This window comes from Microcebus murinus, chromosome 6, assembly GCF_040939455.1.
Source record: "Microcebus murinus isolate Inina chromosome 6, M.murinus_Inina_mat1.0, whole genome shotgun sequence".
Lineage (NCBI taxonomy): Eukaryota > Metazoa > Chordata > Mammalia > Primates > Cheirogaleidae > Microcebus > Microcebus murinus.
Window position 1 is genome coordinate 41,721,830 of NC_134109.1, and position 20,673 is coordinate 41,742,502.

General features: G+C 35.0%; 2 protein-coding genes across 2 annotated transcripts in view; one reads left to right on the top strand and one right to left on the bottom strand.

Moving 5' to 3' along the window:
* Nucleotides 1-786: 786 nt before the first annotated feature.
* Nucleotides 787-19,677, bottom strand: AP5M1 (adaptor related protein complex 5 subunit mu 1). Its single transcript, XM_012785615.3, has 8 exons — nt 19,285-19,677; nt 14,700-15,345; nt 9,980-10,207; nt 8,477-8,616; nt 7,680-7,765; nt 7,470-7,588; nt 4,263-4,359; nt 787-1,642 (listed from the first exon to the last, which is right to left on the bottom strand). Exons 1-8 carry the CDS (start codon nt 19,356-19,358, stop codon nt 1,572-1,574), a joined length of 1,461 nt encoding a protein of 486 aa, XP_012641069.2. The 5' UTR covers nt 19,359-19,677; the 3' UTR covers nt 787-1,571.
* A 100-nt stretch (nt 19,678-19,777) lies between these two features.
* EXOC5 (exocyst complex component 5) overlaps nt 19,778-20,673 on the top strand; it is a 62,537-nt gene continuing 61,641 nt past the window's right edge. Inside the window, exon 1 of the mRNA XM_012785614.2 lies at nt 19,778-20,049. Coding sequence (XP_012641068.1) covers nt 20,023-20,049 — 27 coding nt within the window. The 5' untranslated portion in view covers nt 19,778-20,022. The remainder of the gene's footprint in view (nt 20,050-20,673) is intronic.

Consider the following 20,673-nt stretch of genomic DNA (forward strand, 5'->3'; position numbering starts at 1 on the left):
CTTGCTTACCTTTGTGTATTTGGTAAACATTTATACAATCAAGATTTCCAAACATCTGCATTAACATTAATAAAACATACTAACTTAAGTGAAACATTAAGCTTTCTTTGAGTTTAAGAGAGATCAAATAACTTATGGAGAATGGTATTTTCTTCTTTTAAAAGGAAAGTTTTTACTACTGATTATCTATGATTAAGCTAGAATAACAAGTTAAAGTCCTGGTCAGGCAGTTATTCTCTTTTCTTTGTTACTTGAGATAATTTTGAACATAGAACCTTATGGTGTGATAATGCTTTGCAGAAAATGAGAGTTTATAATGAGTAGGATTGACCTTAATTAAAAAATCATATTTCAAATCCTAAATTTATATGCACTATCCCTTCAAACTATCATAGCTCTCTTTTAAGGAGTTAGCAGCTTTTTCTAAGCTCTTCCTTAGCAGACTCATTAAAAAATAGAACCTGATATAATTGAATTGAATATTAATCTGTAATGCATATTTTTTATAACACTTCTAAATTCTGTTCTATAAAAAGAATCTTGACATGAATTAAATTTTGAAGATCTTGAGATTTCATCTTTTCTTGAATGGTCACTAAAGTCCAACTTGACAATGAACTGCTCTGAAAACAATGTGACATATAATTGCAGAGACAGGTAGAGTGTAACTAGAATGTTTTTAAAGAAATCAACAGAATGGTAATAAGAAAAAGAGAGTGACAAATTTAAAGAGATATGCTATGTGAGACTATAAGATTAAATGATACTCTTTACACACAGAATGGCTTTTGAATTTTTACCTGAATTCATTTATTAATGAATTTTAATTTAAAGCAATATACTAAATTATCTTTAAAAATTTGGCTGCAGACATTAAATGATCACAAAACACTATGCTTATCTTCTGAAGGTATCCCACCCATCTTAATATGCCTACTGACATCCTAAGCAAAATGCTACTATAGATTAACAAGCTTACTTAGAAAGTAACTCTAGAACTGAGATAAACACCTTGAATAGAATTATGCAGATTCTTTATTAGTCAATAGGATAGTTCTGATTAAGAACAGGTTACTATTTAAATAATTTTTGTCTCCATTGGCTGGTAATTCAAGAACTTTACAGTTGTTTCTAACATAGTGAAAACATGTGGTACTAGGATCTTAGTACCGAGGTTTGGAAGAGCAAATAATTTTTATCTTGCATCTTCTATTGGGAGCAGCTGCCTGAATCTCTCCACTGAGAAGGAGCCGGACTCTTATCCAGGAAGGCTCATATAGAAAAAGGGCTGTGATTGATTAGCAATGTCTGCCACAGATGTAGAAAGGAACACAGTGGCAGGATGACCCAGGACTAGTCTAAAATAAGCCAAAGTGAATCACTACTTTTCTGTGTTCTGACTTATACTGGCATAAAATCAAAGGGTAAAAAAATTGGAGACATTAGACTTTAAGATGTTCTTTCAAATTATATCAGACTGAAAACATTAAATAAGAGTAAAACTATGATTTCATTTAAGGTATGTTACTATTATATAAATTCTATTTAAACATTAGAAAATACAGTAATAATCATCCATATGTTACTGGAGCAGGGGCTTTTGAATTCCAGATGTAATAATCAGAAGAAATTAGTTTCCGGTCTTAAAAAAAAGAAAAAGAAAAAGAAATTAATGATAAGATTATTTTACCTTAGCAAAAATTCAACAAGAGAGCAAAGTCATGATTTTTTGAAATTGTGGAATGTAATAATTTCAAGGCAATGCTTTGAAATATTCACCTTAATTCTACTTTATCAAGGCTTTATTAAACTTTTACTGCTTTACAAATATGGGCTCATTAAATATTTGACCATTCTATCTTTGAGCTTGTATAAAATATCCCTCATTTATGCCATGCCAAATCTGCCAATTTTATCCTCACATTTTCCCCAAATTATGTTTCTTGTAAACCATTACTTCAACTCCAAAAACATTAAAAAATTTGTTATTGGTTTCCCTTCTGTAACCTCTTCACCAGGATCCTGATTCTGGTCTTGCTATTCTTTACTCAAAGTATCAAAGAGATAAATCAATACCCAACTTTCTACCAACATTTTAAATACGCTGCTTCGCTGGTTTCTTAATAGTTCTGATCAAATTTAAGGCTTTTAAAAATAGCTTTGTAACTTTGGACAAATGGCAGCCTCTCTGAATAAAGTTTTCTGATTTATAAAATTGAAAATAATAATGTTCATTTGAAGTTAGACTCATGTAAATTCTTAGTATTATACATATATCACTAAAGATATATTCCTTTTTTCTTCATGCCCTTCTTCATAATTAAAAGAATGTAGGATATATTATCTTGTCTTTTTTTCTTTTTTAAAGTTTGAGAACCTAGTAATGTTGAGAGGCAACAGGGCATACTGTTAAGTGGAGAGGCTCTACGGCCAAACTGCATGAGTTTGATTTCCAGTTCTGCCATTTACTAGCTATGACCCTAATCTCTCTTTCATTAGTGCCCTCATCTGTAAAATGGAGATAACAACACTTACATAGGGCGCTGTGAGGATTAATGAGTTAATATACATAAAACACTTAGAATTCTGCCTGGCACATAGTAAGCAATAAACATAAGCCATTATTATTTAAATCAGCATTATTATCACTAAACTATTTTCAGAACTAAGTTGTATATTGTGAATATAGATTTTTATTGTCAAGATGATGGCAAAAATAAAGGTTCTACACAGTTGTACAAACTGGCAGCCGTGTTCTGAAACTGATAAACGAAAGAAAGAAAAGACTCGTCATAATGATTTATTTAAAATGAGATCTTTCATTCAATATATTTTGTATCAAGAAGCAAGTATATTACTAAGACTTTCCAACTTATATTATGCTTTCTGAAAATTACTGCAATATGTTTAGTTAATATTAATAAAACACTTAAAATATTTTAGGTGCTACTTAAAGAGACAGCATATTTCCTACAGACAGTCTAAAATATTGGTCTGTTTGCACAATCCAAAATATTGGTCTATTTGCCTTGGACAAAACCACTGGTTTGTCTATTATAGCCTTCATAAAAAAGCAAATGCATTATAAATACTCTTTTATATTTATGCTTTTAAAAAAACACAACAAAAAGTGATATAAAAGAAAACACTGAGAAAGCCTAGGGAAGTAAACAATATTGGCTTATTCTGGTTATATTACATAGAACTTATTACTGCTATTCACAATTAATTGTTTAGAATTCTACAGTTCTAAGCTCTGTAATTCTCTTGAAACATTCATGTACAGAGTCCTGTCTGATTCTTCCTATTTTATAGATCCTAATCTTTAAGAAATATTTATCTAAATATAATAACAGTTTTTATAAATTGTGATGATTCTTATCCAAATATATAACAGATTTATTCTCCTTAATGAGGCAAAAAGTTTCTGCTTCAATTTAGCTAACTTTATCTCATGCTAGTTACTTCTCTATTCTATGTCATACACATGTATTTGATTTGAATTAAATAATTTTGAATCCATTTATAAGTTGCCTTTGTTTCCCTATATTTTCATTTGTTTCATTCATATATATATATATATATATATATTTTAAAACCAACCAATAAACACACTGAAGGCGGAAACATCCTTCTATTGCTCTCCAATGGTAGAATAGAGAAGGCACTAAATTATGTTTATTGATTACATTTGCTCAAAATACTTTAAATTTTTAAATAATAATCATATCTAACATCTCCTGAATCCATACTGTATGCTAAACATCATGTTAAGTGCATGCAATATAATCTTTTTTAAATCTCATAAGAATCCTAAGGTAAATAACACTATTATTCCTATTATATAGATGAGGAAACTAAAACTTCAAGTTTACTAACTTGCCCAAAGTTACACAGCTAGTAAAATGTCTGAACCAGACTCAAGCTCCTGTCTGTCCAATACCAAAGTCCCTGTGAACCAACTCTAAATAGTTTATATATAACCAGAGAAAAACAAATCCAACTTTATATTAAAGTTCACCTCTATCTCACTCCTTGCTCTCCCAGACCATTTTATAAATAGGAGAAGGCAGAAGGCAATGTAAAGTATACAAACTTATGCATAACTGTTAGGCAAAAAGTTATGTAATCAGGCCGGGATTTTATAAATTGAAATTATTCTTTAATTTCCAAGTTCAATTACATTATAATTTTTACTTTAGGTAATAACTGCATAACACCATTTTAATTCCCTTAATTTAGTCTGAATCTGTACAACTTACGTGCACTTATTTTTGGTTTTCCTGACGCAAAAACTTGAACTGAATGTTGATCTGCGTAACACCCAGTGAGTGTATAATCTAAGATCCTAAAATGAAGCTAGAAAAAGGAGAGAGATATATCAAGTTGAGAAGATTATGTACAAAGGATGGTTATATTTTTTCCCTTGACACAATTTTAGGGAATTTATCTCACACAGTTCACAAAATAAAAACCACAAGTATTAAACATGAATTGTGTATGTGTGCAACCACAAACATACATATATATATATATATATATATATATATATATATATATGTATACATATACTTTTATCCTCTTTGTGTTAAGGCCATTTCTTTTAAGTTTATAACTATGAAGTGCTTAACATATACCAGGCACTTCACTAACATAAACTCTAATCCATACTGCAAGGTACCCCCTTTTTACAAATGAAGAAACTGAGGTTTAGAGATAGCAGCAAATAACATCCCAGCATATAAGTAGCAGAGCTGGCATTCGAACCCAGATCTGACTACAAAAGTTGGTGCTCCTTCCCCTGTGCTGTCTGGTATACTGCATATTCTCTTCTATCCCTACAGCTATGTGGTTATGATATACTTCAGATCATAATTCTTTTACAGGCAGAACACAATGTAAACACCTTCTAGCAAAACATGAGAATGTAATTATTAAAACAGAAATATCAGTTTATCCTGTGTTTGAGGAGAATGAACTGCTCTACTTAATTTTCCAGAAGAGTGAAATTTGACTTTTACAGAACTAAGCTTAGAAATAACCCCTTCCCTCACCTGGAAAACTTTTCTAAAACATATCCCATAGTTCTTGAATTTCATTGACAATATGGGGTTATCCCTATAAATGCTGATTATTAATATATTGTGCTACAATATATTAGTTCATTCTCTGAAGGCATAGTGATGGGTATCTCTGAGTTACCATAACTTTCACATGAACTATAAAAAAGGTCTGTTTAATGGAGCGCCAGTCTCCTTTTGCTGTGGTGCTCCTCACCTCTGCTGCTAAATGCTCCTAATTTTGCAATATATCCTGATATCTTTTCTATACTTTTTTCCTCCTATCTCTGCCTTCCCTGCCAATTTTCCCCATTTCCTAACTTTTTCCTTTAACTGCCAAACTAACTGATCACATGCATAGTATATGATTTAGAATATGATGTAACATTCAGGTCTCAGCAATGTTTTTTCTTGTTCCAACTCAAATTATGTTTGATAGTAAAGGACTCTCGCATGCATGTTTGGTATAATTCTGAATGCTGGAAGTTATGACAAGGTTGATTCCCACATGACTGAGATATTATAAAACTCATTTAGTCAATGAATGAATGCAAATAGGCAATACTTGCCTTCAATGAGACTGTAACTGGTTAGGTGATGGAAAATGAATAGAAAAATCATAACCCCTACCTTTGAAGGACATACAATGTGTTAACATCTCACATTTTTTCTAAAAGATATCTGAAATAGGAATTTTTATAATAATCCTTGAAACAAAGCTTGTGGACACAGGTGAACCCAAGGTAGAAAAAGTGAATTATCACCAGTATTCTGACTTCACTACCACTTCCCCTAAATTGTCTGTGTATAGATTTTAAACCTACTTCTTTGGTTTTTTTAAATATCATTCTATTTAGGTTTTCCTGCTACCTTTCTGATCACTCCTTCAATTTTCTCATTGTTTTTTCTGAATTTTCCACATGTTTTCTCTTATCTTTTTCTGATCTTACTTGTTTCTACTGCCTCAACTATTTTCTCTCTGTGGCTAAATCCTAATTCCTTATATATATCTGAGCTCTCTCTTGAGAATCAAGCTTTAGGTTTTTAGCTACCCACTGGACACTTACATCAGGATATGCTGCTATTACCAGCAACAAATATGATATGAAACTCATTCCCTCCCAACTTTCTCCATATCAGAATTTTCTTTTAAGCATATTCATCCACTCAGCAAATATTTGTGTGCTAAGTACTGGACTAGAGGTTTTGGACAAAACAATGAATGAATGAAATTCACATGTCTCTACCCTCTTAGAGCATCAAGTCTGGTTTAAATTACATACTTTTTTGAACAATACAATCTTTGACTTATTATTTTTATCCCTTTATTTAATTAGTGGTCAAGGCTTTACTTTTATCATGGCTCTTGCAGCAGTCCCTTACTTTTTTTCCTTTCCTTTCTCTTTCTGCTGACACTACACTAGCTCAGCATCACTAACTTATTATTACCATTCATCTGCAATATTAATAAATATTAATACATAGCCATAAAATGCTTTGTCTCTCATTTATTTACTCACCTTCCTCATACCCATTCCAGATTGATATTCATAATGTACCACTTTGTGGAAGACTACTCCTCTACTCAAAAAAGTACAGTATCAACCAAAAAAAATAAAAGTCAAATTCAAACCTTCTATAATCCAAACCAAAATTACCTATCCAGCTTCATATAGTACTACTGTTTCTGGTACTGATTCCTAAGCATGCTTTGTTTATCATCCTTCAGTCTTTTAAGTCATTTCTTTACCTAAACAAATGTTGGTCATATTTCAACTCATGCTTATCTAGGCCTTGGAGTTTTGCTTAAACTCATCTCCACTGCAAAGCTTACCATGACCACTTGGGCCAGAACTGCTTACTCATTCCTTGAAACACCAAAAGCAGTTAGCATTGATAAATTACTGATGTGCATCATTGAAAAATCCCTAGAGGGCAAAGACTAAATCTCGTATTTTTTGTATACAAATCTTGAATTTGATAACTAAGAGGTAGGTAGAATTAGGCTAGTTGGGCTATTTAGGTTATACTTACCTGTTTTCCTTAAATTTTTTTTTAAGAGACTGGGTCTCACTATGTCACCCAGGCTGGTGTAGTGGCTATTCACAGGCACAATCATAGTGCATTATATCCTCGAACTCCTGGGCTGAAACAATCCTCCCACCTCAGCCTCCTTAGTAGCTGGGACTACAGGCATGCACCCTGTGCCTGGCTCCCTTAATTTTTTCAAATTATTAAGTGAAACAGAAAAGTGACTAATACTGAACAACCCAAAAAAAGGACTTAGCCCAGACAAAAAGAACAAAATTCTCCCCAAATTGGTGGAAAACATTAAAAATCAACTAGATATATGCAATTTAGAAACAAAGGAAGGGATTCTATTGTAGTGAGCCATATAAATAAGTTTACCTTTAAATATGCTGTACCTCCAATACAAATTGGGTCAAATGGCTGCTTCTCATGGTTCATGGCTCCAAAAGTTACAGTTCCAGAAAGATTAATTTCCATTGATTTTGGGAACTTCTGGCCTAAAAACACAAATATACCAATCAGCTATTCTAAATTAAGTAGATTCTATAGCAAATTAAAAAAAAAATCAATATATAAACCCTTGCTTACCAATAATCCAGACCAGAAAGCTTTTCTCTTTAAATACTTCAAGTTGGCCAAAACTAACTTTGTATTCCAAATGTGTAATTGGACCTCTTTACAAAAGGACACAACAGAAAGAAAAAATGATCATAGATATAATAGTGTTAAGAGATTTAAGTTAATTCTTGTTACTGTTACTTAATTCAAGGACAGCATTAACAGCAGAGCTGTATTTAAGTTTGCAGACTAGAACAGATAATGAATATTAAATCTTAAAAAAACATCAGAAATCACATAAACATCTTTGGTGACGATATACATTCTGTTATTAATTCTAAAGACAACTTAAAAATCATATAGCATGATTAATATAGTCACATAGGTTGACATAACATTTAAAATATAATTTTATTATACATTAGTTTGAAATATACTTTGAAAAGAACTATGCTGGAGAGTTAATGTAAAAGTGACAAGGAAGTAATATTATAATGCACCAAGTTGCTGATAGTTGGGCTTGACATGTATGTAGAATACAGAAAAATTGCTAGAATTAAAAGCAGGAGTAAAATAACCCCTGAGAAAGCTACATTGGCTTAAGTTTATAATTAACTGGCAAGTTTAATCAGAAAAATGAAGACACATATATCAGTAAAGAGATTATCCTTAAGACTATGTTTTGGTTCAGAATCAGCATTCATTTGAATAACATAAAATTATTTCAAACTTAAAAATAAGGTAAAAAACAAAGACAAATAATTTATTGTGGGGCAGTGGGCATGTACTAAGACAGAAATCATGGCATCATGTTATTTTATTCCCACCTATTGTAAAAAGGTATATGAGCTTCACAGAATTCAAAATTATTTTTCACACTTTCATGAAGTTTTAAATTAATTGTTATTCTTAGCTGTGTTTCTTCCTCTTTCACTTGATAAAAACCCAAAATTGGTGGGACAGGGACCTGAAAACAAAGATAAACAAATTGTTATATAATTCTCAAGTTAACGGGTAAAATAGCAATAGTGATTGAGAAAAAAGTCTTGTAGTAATATAGTCATTATATACAGATATGCCTTTAATGATTCATGGGTTACTCCAAGTTGTTTTGGTAATAGCAATGATGAATCTATATTCATTCTAAGGGATCTATATTCTGTTCTCAGAGATGAGAAAAGTACTTTACAGAGGTATACAATACATTCTTGTCTCTACTCTTGCTTGTCCAGGCTCCCCTTCTCTAGGTTCTCTGACATTCACTAGACATACTGATCACTGCCACAATGCCCACAGTTCCTGCTTCTCCAGTTGTACCTGTGACTCCCCTAAGTCCCTAGCTCAGCAGCAGCTTGCTCGATTAGTCATCAATAACTGACTGAAGGGGAAACAATCTGTAGGCTGAGGTGAGCCAATCATTCTTTCTGATATAACTGAAATAAGACACAGAGAGACTCTACTTATAAAGTATAGATCCTAGAGCTGTAAGGTCATGTGCAAGCAGAGAAAGCAAGCTGAAAGAGGAGACTGAGAAGCAGAGAAGAGACAGACAGTGTGGACCCTGAGTATACAGTGATTTTAATTTTCTTTTCTAGTCCCAGTCTGACCTGGGTCTACTTCTTTTCTTACCCTTGAGTGACAATGAGATTGCCTGTTGCATTCTCAAAATAAATTCCCTCCACATAAGCTACCTTGAGTAGGTTTTTCCAACCTACTGATTCACAACTAGGATAAAAAACAAATGGTATAGTACAAAAAGGTTTAGGAGTCTAGAAAATTTGGGTTGAAATCCAGTCTGTTCAACTTAACAGTTAATATGATTTATGCAAGTCACTTAACTTCTCTGAGGCTCTCTTCATACGTAAAATGGGGATATCAATACCTTCCTTAAGAGTTGTTAAAGGTACTGGAGAAAATACATGTTAAGTGCCTACCACAATGTCTGACACACAGCAGTTATTCAATAAGCAATAAATAGCTATTAGTAACATTATATATTTGTAACTCAGGTTGCCTGGGATTAAAGGTATTTTATATTCATTGTTAAAACTATGACTTAGTCATACCAGGATCTATCCTATGGTCATGGACTCCTTATTTGAGCATATTAAAAAAAATAAATTCAATGACTTTGAAAACTACAAATAGTTACAGATATTAGAGACAAGAGGTATGCTTTTCAAAGAACTAAATCTTCATCTTCATTCATCAATAATTGTCTGGTATATAACTCAAGAAAAGTTCTCATTTGGACCAACAGTACAAATGATTTGCTTATCAACAGTATTTATAAAGATTAACAAAATCTCAACTTTCCCAAAGTTGTTTACCTGGGAAGTGTAGTAGCATAAGTTGAATGACTCTAAAGGTGGAGTGAATGGAAATTTGTAAGGCCCACTAAACGCAGAATCATCCATTGCATCAATGCTACTAGAAGTCAGAATGGCAGAATCAAGAGAAGTCACACAAGGATGAACTAAAACATCTTGAAGTGGAGATCCATTGGTGGGGAGACTCAAGCTGATGGTAACATTTGGCATGATTCCTTCCAAATCACACTGCAATATAAACAGAAATGGATATTACCAAGATCTCAGAAGCAAATTTCTGATTGGGGCTTTTTTGAATTTATCAAAGTCATTTTCCTCAACCTAACTCACTTTTCTCTCTAGGTATTGTTCTCCTTGCTTTCTATGTTCTGATTAATGGGTTTTATCATGTTTCAGACACCTTGAGACCAGGAGAGCCTTCAGAGACCCCTATGTTTACCTCTAAAATTCTTAAAAAGATATTTTAAATCCACTGACTTCTCTTCATTCCTGTTGCAACCACACTGGTACAGGACCTTACAATTTCTGTCACTTCCCTCTAAGCATATCTAGACTTGCATTCCTGTAATCAGTCCACCTTCTATCAATGCTAGAACTATCTTAATCAGACATAATTTTTGTTACATTGTATCCATGCTCAAATCCTTTCAATAGTTCTCCTTTGGTTGTGTATTACTTTTTAAGCCTTTCATTGTTTGGCTCTCATCTATCTCCTTAATCATTTTCTACCCGGCAACTTACAGTGTAGACATATTGGATTCTTGCATTTCTCTGAATAAATCATAGCCTTATACTTCCATATACACCTCTGCATGTGCTATTCCCTCCAGCTACATAGTTCTTTTCTCCTGTAACTCTTTCATTCTTCATGTCTTAGATGATCTGATATTTTGTGTGAAGCCTTACATTCTGTATTATCACCTCCACATTCCTTTGCCATGTAGAGAAACTCAGCATCTTCTTTCGTATATGGTTTGGGTTAGCTTGCCAATGACAGGTACTCATGACAGATTCAGAAGGGAGAAGAGAAAGGGGAGCCATTATTCTTGGGAGGTCATGGAAGCCAGATATCATAGCTTCACAGATCTGTCCCTGAGCTTCTATTTTATGGCTGTGATACTAAGATGTAGCACTTTCACAAACCTTTCCTTGAATTCTCACTTGAGGTTATAACAGACAACCATAGCAGCTTCTCAGACTTCTCTGTGAACTCTGGTTTCTTATCTACTCCAAATTTCCAGATTGATGTAATTAGATACTGTTTCTAGAAGGCTGCAGTTAGAGGATCAGAGACTTATTCCTCCAGCAGCTCTTGAGAAAGCCTTTACTACCATAAATTTATTTATATTAAACATCTTTACTACCATACATTTATTTATTTTTAGAGACAGGGTCTAGCTATGTTGTCCAGGCTGGAGTACAGTGGCTATTCACAGATACAATCATCATAGTGTACTATAGTCTTGAACTTCTGGCCTTAAGCAATGCCTCCCACCTCAGCCTTCCCAACCTCCCAAAGTAGCTGGACTATACCACTGTACCCAATTTTGTAGTGGCTTTTTCTTACCCAACCAGACTTGATACAACTTACAGGTATCAACAACTTACATGTATGCGGGTAGTCAGGGTCTTCCATTGCACCTCAACTCCTAACTTGACATTTACCTCTATGAAAGCACTGGATCAAACTGGCTAATTGAGCCATCTAAAGATTATTGATATCTTTTGTTTCACTAGATCTGCACGATATTTTAAGAGTAAGTGGAACTCAGGAGGTATAATGCTTAACTCCAAATGTACTCTCATATACTGAGTCTGCAGCATACATTAACTGTCCACCACCTACAAGTATTTGTCTGTTATGTTTTTCTTCTTATCTCTAGTGCCTAGCACATTTCTATGCATGGGAAACAATAAAACAAAGTTTGCTCAGTGGTATCTTTTTCTCATTATGGACCCTCCTTTTGTTTTTTTATTTCTAGCATTAAATGATTCACTTTTTTTATATCTTATCTACTGCTTGACATGTGTCAATTCATGAATGTATCTGCTATACAATGTAAGTACTTACAGAGCAGGCAGGCATTGTGAATAGTACCATGTACAATTAGTGCCTTTATAAGGTCTTTTGGTGTCAATTACAATAATGTTAATCACCTTTGAAAATAAATATGCCAAATAACCTTACTAAAAAACTTATAAAAGTAGGTTTTTGATAGATATTTATGGAGACAATAAGTGAACATTAATAGCAAATACTATTAAAATTTAAAAATATTATTTATACTTATTAAATTAGCCCCTAACCATCTACCATTCTTAAAGGATGCAGAAAAACAGAAATCCTTATGGAACTGCCAATGAATTATTCATTATGTGGGTACCAGATCATGAGCCATTTACTATAGGATGAGGATATCCATTCTAAAAGGAATCTGTATACTACCCTTTAAACCAATCTGGTATATGTAAATCCAGACATTAGAAATAGAAATTACAACAAAACTAGGAATTATAAAAAAAGAAGGCACCTAAGAACTTATCTCATTCGAAAATGAGGAAAGAGTCATGAAGTTGTGCAACATTTCCAAAGACACACAGAAAATTAGTGGTAGAGTGAGGTCTAGAACTTTAGTCCACTGGCTTTTGGTTCATCAGGTTTTCTACCAGAGTAAGATAAAATAAACATAATTATTTCCATTTACAATGGGCCTCACAATAAAACTCCTTTAAATACTAAGCTCCTGAAGTACTTAAAAAATATTTGGCTAACAGTTACACTATTCATATACAATCTTAAAGAAATATTTAGTGTATAGGTGAAGGTATACCTCCATCCTTTTTCCTTTTTAAGAAAGTTTTTTAAAGAAAAAAGTTGTCCATCCTGATAATCTGTATCAGGACTAAGAAGAGGTATCAATGTGAAATTCCCATAAACAATAAACTAGAGTCAGCCTATCAATGAGCAGAGATATTTAAATATTATGATATTAACATATTATTAACTATTTATTCTGTTTATTGCCACAGAAATGGTGAGTTTTCCTATTTTTACTTCACCGAACTTAAGAGACAAAAGAATCAACTACTTTAAGACTTAAGAATGACATAATCCATGAACGCCTCAATTTTGGAGCCATTTACAGTAGTTAATCAATAAAATGAATAACTGGAATGTATTTTTGACCATGACAGAAGTGAGTTTAAAACAGACACAAAAACCTTCAGTTCAATTTGAGGTTAAAAAGGAAAATAAAAGGAAGACCCAATTTGTCTGTCAGGCCTATTCTAATTCTCTGAAATCTACTTTTATCTATAAGATTTATACATAGCCATGCAACATTAAGTTTGATATATAAAAAGTATACATTCCTAAGTGTAGAGAATAAAGGAAGATAGAAAAAAAGGACATCTTAGATTACTATTAATACACACTTGTAGAAAGTTTACCTGGGGGATTTTTATTTTTGATCATTATTTGACATGGTATTACTCACTGCTAACTGTATTGTTATTTGCATTGCCTTTCCTATTTTCTAACCTTAAACCAGAGAACCCTAAATCAACCTTTGACTTGTTTAACAAAACAAGAGCCCTAGGCCAGGCATGGTGTCTCAGGCCTGTAATCTTAGCACTCTGGAAGGCCAAGGAAGGAGGATCCCTTAAGCTCAGGAGTTAGAGACCAGCCTGAGCCCTAAGCAAGAGCAAGACCCTGTCTCTACTAAAAATAGAAAAAAATTAGCTGGGTGTGGTAGTGTGCACCTGTAGTCCCAGCTACTTGGGGGACTGAGGCAAGATAAGGCTGAGGCATGAGGATCCACTTGAGCCCAGGAGTTTGAGGTTGCTGTGAGCTAGGCTGACGCCATGACATTCTAGCCCAGCAGAGCAAGACTCTGTCTCGGAAAAAACAAAAAACAACAATAAAACAAGAGCCCTTTAAAATGATTCCAGATATTATATCAGAGATTTGTTAATTTCACTCCTTCTAAAAAAAATGGAAAATAGATGTGGCAATTTAAAAATATGTTCACAAATTCTCTAAAACTACTCTTTTCAAAAGATAGAACCTAATTCCATGCCCCTTGAATATGGACCACTCCTAATGACTTGCTTCTAATGAACAGAAAATAGTAGAAGTGATACTATGTGACCTCCAGTCTATGTAATAAAAAGAACAGCTTCTGTCTGTCTCTCCCTTTCTTTCTCTCTCTCAGATCATTCAATTTGAGGGAAGCCAGTCACCAAGTTATAAGGTCATTTAAGTAGCCTGTTGAGGATGCCATGTGAGAAGGAACTGTGGCAGCCCTCCAATAACCACCAACTTGCCAGTCATGTGACTGAGTTAGTTACCTTGCAAGTAGATCTTCCAGCCACAGTCAAACTCTCAAATGACTAAATGAAATCTTAACTGTGATCTCATCAGAGACTCTACACTGGAAGTTCCCAGCTAAGCTGTTCCTAAAATTCTGACCCACAGGAACTATAAGAATAATAAATGTTTCTTTGGGGGTAATGAGACAATTCATTATACAGCAAGAGATAACTAATATAATTGTTAGGAAATGCAAAAATATAATAAAATTTCATATGACTCTAACATCTAATAGACTGATGTTTAAGATAAAAATCAAGAACGTTATTTAAAATACAGTTAGCAAATTTTACTTTTCTCCATTTATGTTAAATGGTATGATAAAGCAAATACCAGAGAAAACCTCACCTTGCAAGTGACTGTTCCAACAACTTGCCATGTATCTGCTATATCCTGTTTATCATATTGCATGGATTTTACCTTTTCAGTAATAGAAATAAAAACTTGTGGTTTTCCTTTGTATGTTCCAGCTTTCCAGGCTGGCTGTTTCTGTGGCTGAGTCACAGAAGCAAAATGGATATTATCCAATGAATTCTGTAAGTTGGCATCTAATATGGTACCAAATGGACAAGCCTGTAGAAGCAAGTCAGGCAACTGGCTCAGTTTTGTACTCAGTTCAGTGTCATTCTTTTGACCTGAGTAAAGAAAATCTTGTATTCCAAAAAGAAGTTCAAAGCCTTGTGAAATTCCACTGATGCTAATTAATGGTGGACGAGGGGATAGAGTCTGTTCAACTAGTGGAACACAAGCATATATCATGCCACTCTTCAGAAAAGCAACAACCGGCCAGAGTTCTTCGCCTCCTATGGGAAGTCCATAGATGGATGTTTTATTGATGCGTGAACAGCTATCACGACTCTCCACAAAGTCCTTATCATTATCCAATAATCTAAGTTCAAAGAGTAGTGCTTTAAGAAATGGGCCATCTTCAGGAATAGACACATAACTTGCTCCATTGAAGACTCTGGCTCGTTTTTCAACAGTTGGATAACGTCTACATTTTATGGAAACAGAAAGATTATTAATGATTCTTCCAAGTAAAATAAAAATGAAAGAATTTTTAAAAAGCCCAAAACACAAGGCAAACAATAACAATAAAACACACAACAAATACTTACATCCACAAAAGCCAACAACCAAAAAGTAATATATTACAATGTTAAGTTCCTACTGAAATAACTGTTTCATACTTGGTATGTTAGTTATTAGTGAAAATGTTTAATTCAATTTAGCTATTTAATTTTTTAAATAGGTAGAGTACACGATTCTAATTTAAAAATCCTGTCTCTCAGGCACTCAGATTCTATCTTGGTCAGCAAGAAGTGGATACTCGGACCATTTGGGGCATCTTTAAGTTTTTTTTTCTGATTCCATCTTAGTAGAGTATGACCAAAGAAGTAGTTAGTTCAATTTAACCCTCTACAATTTTAGATTCACTAGGTAAGATGGTACAATTTTAAAAGGAATGTTCCATTCTACTTAACCTGCAGTGAATAAAAGGTACCCTAAGTCTTCTGGCCAACTCCTACAAAAATATGGAAGATCATTTTAATAACAATGGTTTATCTCTATGGCCTTGGAAGATACTATTAGGTAATAAAAAAGAATAAAATCTGAATAATCCTTTAAGGTTTGCATATTCTGGGTTGAATAATAAGTCACTAATTCATCCTTTTTCTCTTTTTTTTTTGAAACAGAAGATGCTTTTACTCATTTACTGAAATCTGTTAGACTGTACTTTCTTAGTTCCAAAAAATGTGCTTTTCCCTATTCCTTGTCTCTCCATTCTAAAGTCCAGAACAAAGTCATCTATAGTTTATAACTTCTGAGTAAATCATCTACCTTCCCTAAACCTATTTTCTGATTTGTAAAATAAAATAAAGGGTTAGTAGTTCTTGTCAAGGGTTAAAAACATAACTAACTAGAACAGTTTTTTAAATAAAATACTAATGTTTATTAATGACTTTTTAAAATAAAAATAAGAATCTATTCAAAGCTACCCAAGTATAAGTAAACCTCACTCACTTACATTCTGCTGCATTTTTTTGTTAAAGAAAGGGGAAGAATTAGCTAGCATACCAGTAACAGCCAAGCAAGTAAATGCCATTTCTTTCTCTAAGTCTCTGGATAAGAATAGGAGAGAACTTTGGATTAAACTCTAGTTCAGTGTCTTCTTATTCTCTAGTTAACTAAAGGATAATTAAAGTTTTTAAGTGTAAAAATTTCATGACTGACTATAAAGATAAGAAGTTAATCTGGCACCTTATACAATGCCTCAAAATGTGCTCAATATTTTGTTGGATGACTCAATCTGTCATTTCGAATTTATTCTAGCCTTTTTGTAAAATAAGACTCCAATGTTAAATGGCCCTACAACTATGAGGTACAATACCAACCTAAGCCAGACTTAAGCTGATGCTATTACTATCTGGACAACAAACCTTTAAACCAGGATCTAAACCAAGTTTTATTGTGGGAAGTAGTTACATAGAGGTGAGCTCATCTGCCTTTTTAAATCTTAAATAGCAGCCATTAGCCTTTGGCATATATATGGGTAATATGTCAGTGTATACCAGGTTAGCCCTAAGATCAGCTCTAAGAGGTCAGACAAGTGAAAATAATAAAACTTAACTAATTCATTCAATGATACAGAATTAAAGTAAATTACTTGAACCCAACTTGCTGCTCCATAGAGATATTGACAAGCCCGCCCAAACATATTTGAATTTTTCTGAAATACTACCCTGAGCACAGTGGAAAAACATTCTGAAACCTAGAATGACTTTTTCAAGCAAATTATTTTTTTAAGCAATAAAAATCTCAACCTCTATGAGATAATAAGATAATCTACAAAGCAACAGATATAAAAACATTATAGTATTGGCATAAGAAAGACAAAGTAATAGAATTGAGATAGACCAATCTTTATTTGGGGGGCATAACAAATATTATCAACAGCCCCACAAATTAATGAAGAAATGATATAATGCTTGAAAGATGATGTTAGGAAAACTGGCTCACAGTATAGAGAAAAACAAAATGGGATTCCTATTTGAATACGGTGCTAACCATATTCAAAGATGGACTACAGACAGATCAAAGACTTAAATATAACAGATAAAATTATAAAGTTAATATGGAAAGATATATTTAGGAAATAATGGTAGAAAAGACTTCAACAAATCTCCAAAAGTGCTAACTACTTTCATTGCATCAAATACAGTGATTTCTGTTTAACCAACGTCAAAATAAAGTTAACTGACAATGATAAGTTAGAATCTAAGTGTTAGGAAAGAACGGAGACACAGGAACTCTCACTCATTGCTAGCGAGTGTGTGTATGAGTGAAAGCATTTTGAGGAACTTATTATTTGGTAGTATTTAGTCAAAATCAGCATAGATTTGTCCATATGGACCTGTTTAAGGATATCTACTTCAGCAGTTTCTGATGGCAGAGAACTGAAGGCAACTTGGAAGATCATCCCTGGGGAAGGGGATGGGTGAAATGTGGAGGAAGTAAACAACCATGGAGTACTACAGAGCATGTAGAAGCAATAGCCTAGATCTGCACTGCCCAATGTGGTAGACATTACCACATGTGGCTATTCAAACTTAAATTAAAATTAACATTAAACAAAATTAACAATTGAGTTCCTCAGTTACACTACCTAGAGTTCAAAAGCTTTATAGTCACATGTGGCAGTGGCTATAATATTAGCCAGCACAGATTTAGAACATTTCCTCTTTCCATCACTGTAGAAAATTCTATTGCACAGTGCTGCTCTAGATGAACACAAAGTAACATGGATGCTTCCTGAAAACAGTGGTGAGAAATATGACAAAGGTAAGAAAAGGAAAAGAGGTCTAAAGCACACTTAATTATGTAATTTGAAAAATGCACATATACATGCAAATAAAAGGATAACAGTGAACATATAAGAGTTACCTGTTGGGGAGGAGGGGGATAGCAGTTGGAAATAGATAACCAAAGGGAATATATAAATAAAATAAGGGGTACTTTGAACGGGCTAATAGGGCTGATGAACCATGGACTAAAGATTATAATATTAAACTCTTGTACTTGAGGTCAGAAAACTAAAACAAATGTAAGCCAGGAATCTTGGGAGTAAATGGTAAACTCCAACTCTGATGCTTCAGTTACAAAACTGTTTAGGTTGCAAATAATGAATTTTTCATATCCACATTGCCAACTTTTCATTTAAACATTCATCTTTACCTGCCTCAATCTCAATTCTACTTCACTACTTCACTATACGTTTTCCTCCGGGAAGAATAAATTGTTGGCAAAAAAGGATTAGCAGTGGCTACTGAGAATAAATGCTGAAATAGATTACTTGATTGCCACCCACATTTCACAAAGAGTTACTGTATAGTTCTCTTCACAGTTATTTTAATAAAACAGCGCAAGTTCTAAAAGTGGGACCAGATCAACTTACATCAATGAAAAAGTGAATACAATTACTACCTGATGATTTCTAGCAATGACACATATTGATAAGATGAAATTAACAGTTACACAGCTCAGCAAGAATTTTTCAACAGAATGATTTGAAATGTTCTTGAATTATTTTATCAATGAAAGTCTAAAATCTAAAATGTTTAGTGCTCAATAAGTTTTGTTCCTTTCTCTTTGTCAACTCCATATAAATTCTAAGCAAGTGGAGTTCATTTTAAGATACAATAATACTAATATTAGAAAACATATACTGTGGTACTGAATATGTGCCAGTCATCAATTTACTTAATTCTCACAGCACTATGAGGTAGAACTACTAACGGACGAAACAGAGGTTAAGTATTTGCCCAAGTCACGAAGCTATTCGTGGCGTACCTGGGACACAGGGAATCACAAAACTATGCTACATCATCGACCCTCTGATCCATCCTCCCTGAGAATTCAGACTTGTATTTACCTGGAGAATCTCACCGTGCCACAAAGCGCAGTTCTTGGTTCGTGACTTATGAGCCACACTGCCCGCTGGGCCATGGTAAACCACTAAAGCAACAGCTCATCTCACAACTAACGTCGCCACCAAGGAACAGCGCAGATCGGCTTTCTCAGATGAACTCTTACCAAAAGTCCCCAGGCTCATACTACGCCACATACTGGTCGGGCTCAGAAGAGAAGCTAGCTCCTTTAGGTGAGGTGACTAAATCCTCTAAGCTGCCCCATCGACAACACATACCACAGAAAGTTCTAAGAATCCCCACCTAGAGCCTTGAGGAATTTACTTATCCCCAGCAACTCCGTACTTTCTTCCTCCAAATTCTACTTCCGGGATGGTGGCCCGCAAGGATCAAAGTTTCTCATTAATCGAGCGACGAGCCTCTCTTCGGTTTGCCGGCTGCCGGCTTCCCTCGCTGGCCCCTCCCGACAGCCTGCCGGGCTCGCGCAGCTCCACTTCCGGCGTGTGAGGCGGTGACAATGGGAGCGGCGCGGGCGGCGCCGGGAGGCAGCTGACAGGCGTCCGTAGCTTCGCTTCATGGCCGCTCTCCCGCCCCAACTTGGCTCTGTGGGGAGTAGGGGAGCCCGCGGCGGCCTGGAGCCGGAGCTGGCGAGCCGAGCGGGGACCTGTGCGCGGCGCCCCTGAGGCGCAGCATGTGAAGCGGAGACGGCATACAGTGCGGGGCGAGCTTCTCAGCCGGCCGGGATGGCTACGACGGCCGAGCTCTTCGAGGTGGGTCCGGCGGCTCTTCAGGGAGTGGCAGGCCCGGGGGTTGCAGGCAGCGAGGTGGGCCAGTAGAGAAGCGAGCGTTCGCCCGCTGCCCAGGAGAAGCCCTTGGAAGAAAGGTGGGAGAACGAAGGGGTGGGGTGCGGTGTCAGCGCGGGCGGAACGTGAAATGGGGGAGGGGTGGCTGAGGGGTAGAGGTGGGCAGGTCGGCGGAGAGGGGAAGCCGAATGTCCGAAACGGGGAGGAATAGTTTTGTCTGCGGGGCGAGAGGGAGATTCTCGAAGGTGCGGGCGTTGGAGGATGTCTACTCCAGATGAATAGTGGGAAGGGCTGACTCAGAACTGGAATAGAGAATCTTGGAGCCCCAGGTTGTCTCTTGGATCCTTGCGGCGGTATTCTAAGGGGGCCACCTGGGCTTGGGACTCTTGGGGGCTTCTCGTTGTTGAGTAATTATTCCATTAGTAAATGTTCGAAGTGGCACTCATTTGCTTGTCAGTTTACCCTTACATTTGAAAAGGCTTGGACTAGTTTTTAGGACAATAAAGGCCTACTTAGTCCTTTCGATTGAAGGGAGGCAAAACTAAAATGAGTACGTGTTCGGATCTTAAGGAATTTAAGTGTGTTTTAAAA

Excerpts from the sequence above, each read along its gene's own strand:
- AP5M1 (XM_012785615.3), bottom strand. The coding sequence starts at position 19,358 with ATGGCCCAGCGGGCAGTGTGGCTCATAAGTCACGAACCAAGAACTGCG. Across the intron at positions 7,589-7,679 it reads CTTTCTGGTCTGGATTATTG|GCCAGAAGTTCCCAAAATCA; the intron begins GTAAGCAAGGGT and ends TTGTGTTTTTAG. Across the intron at positions 4,360-7,469 it reads GAGGTACAGCATATTTAAAG|CTTCATTTTAGGATCTTAGA; the intron begins GTAAACTTATTT and ends TCCTTTTTCTAG.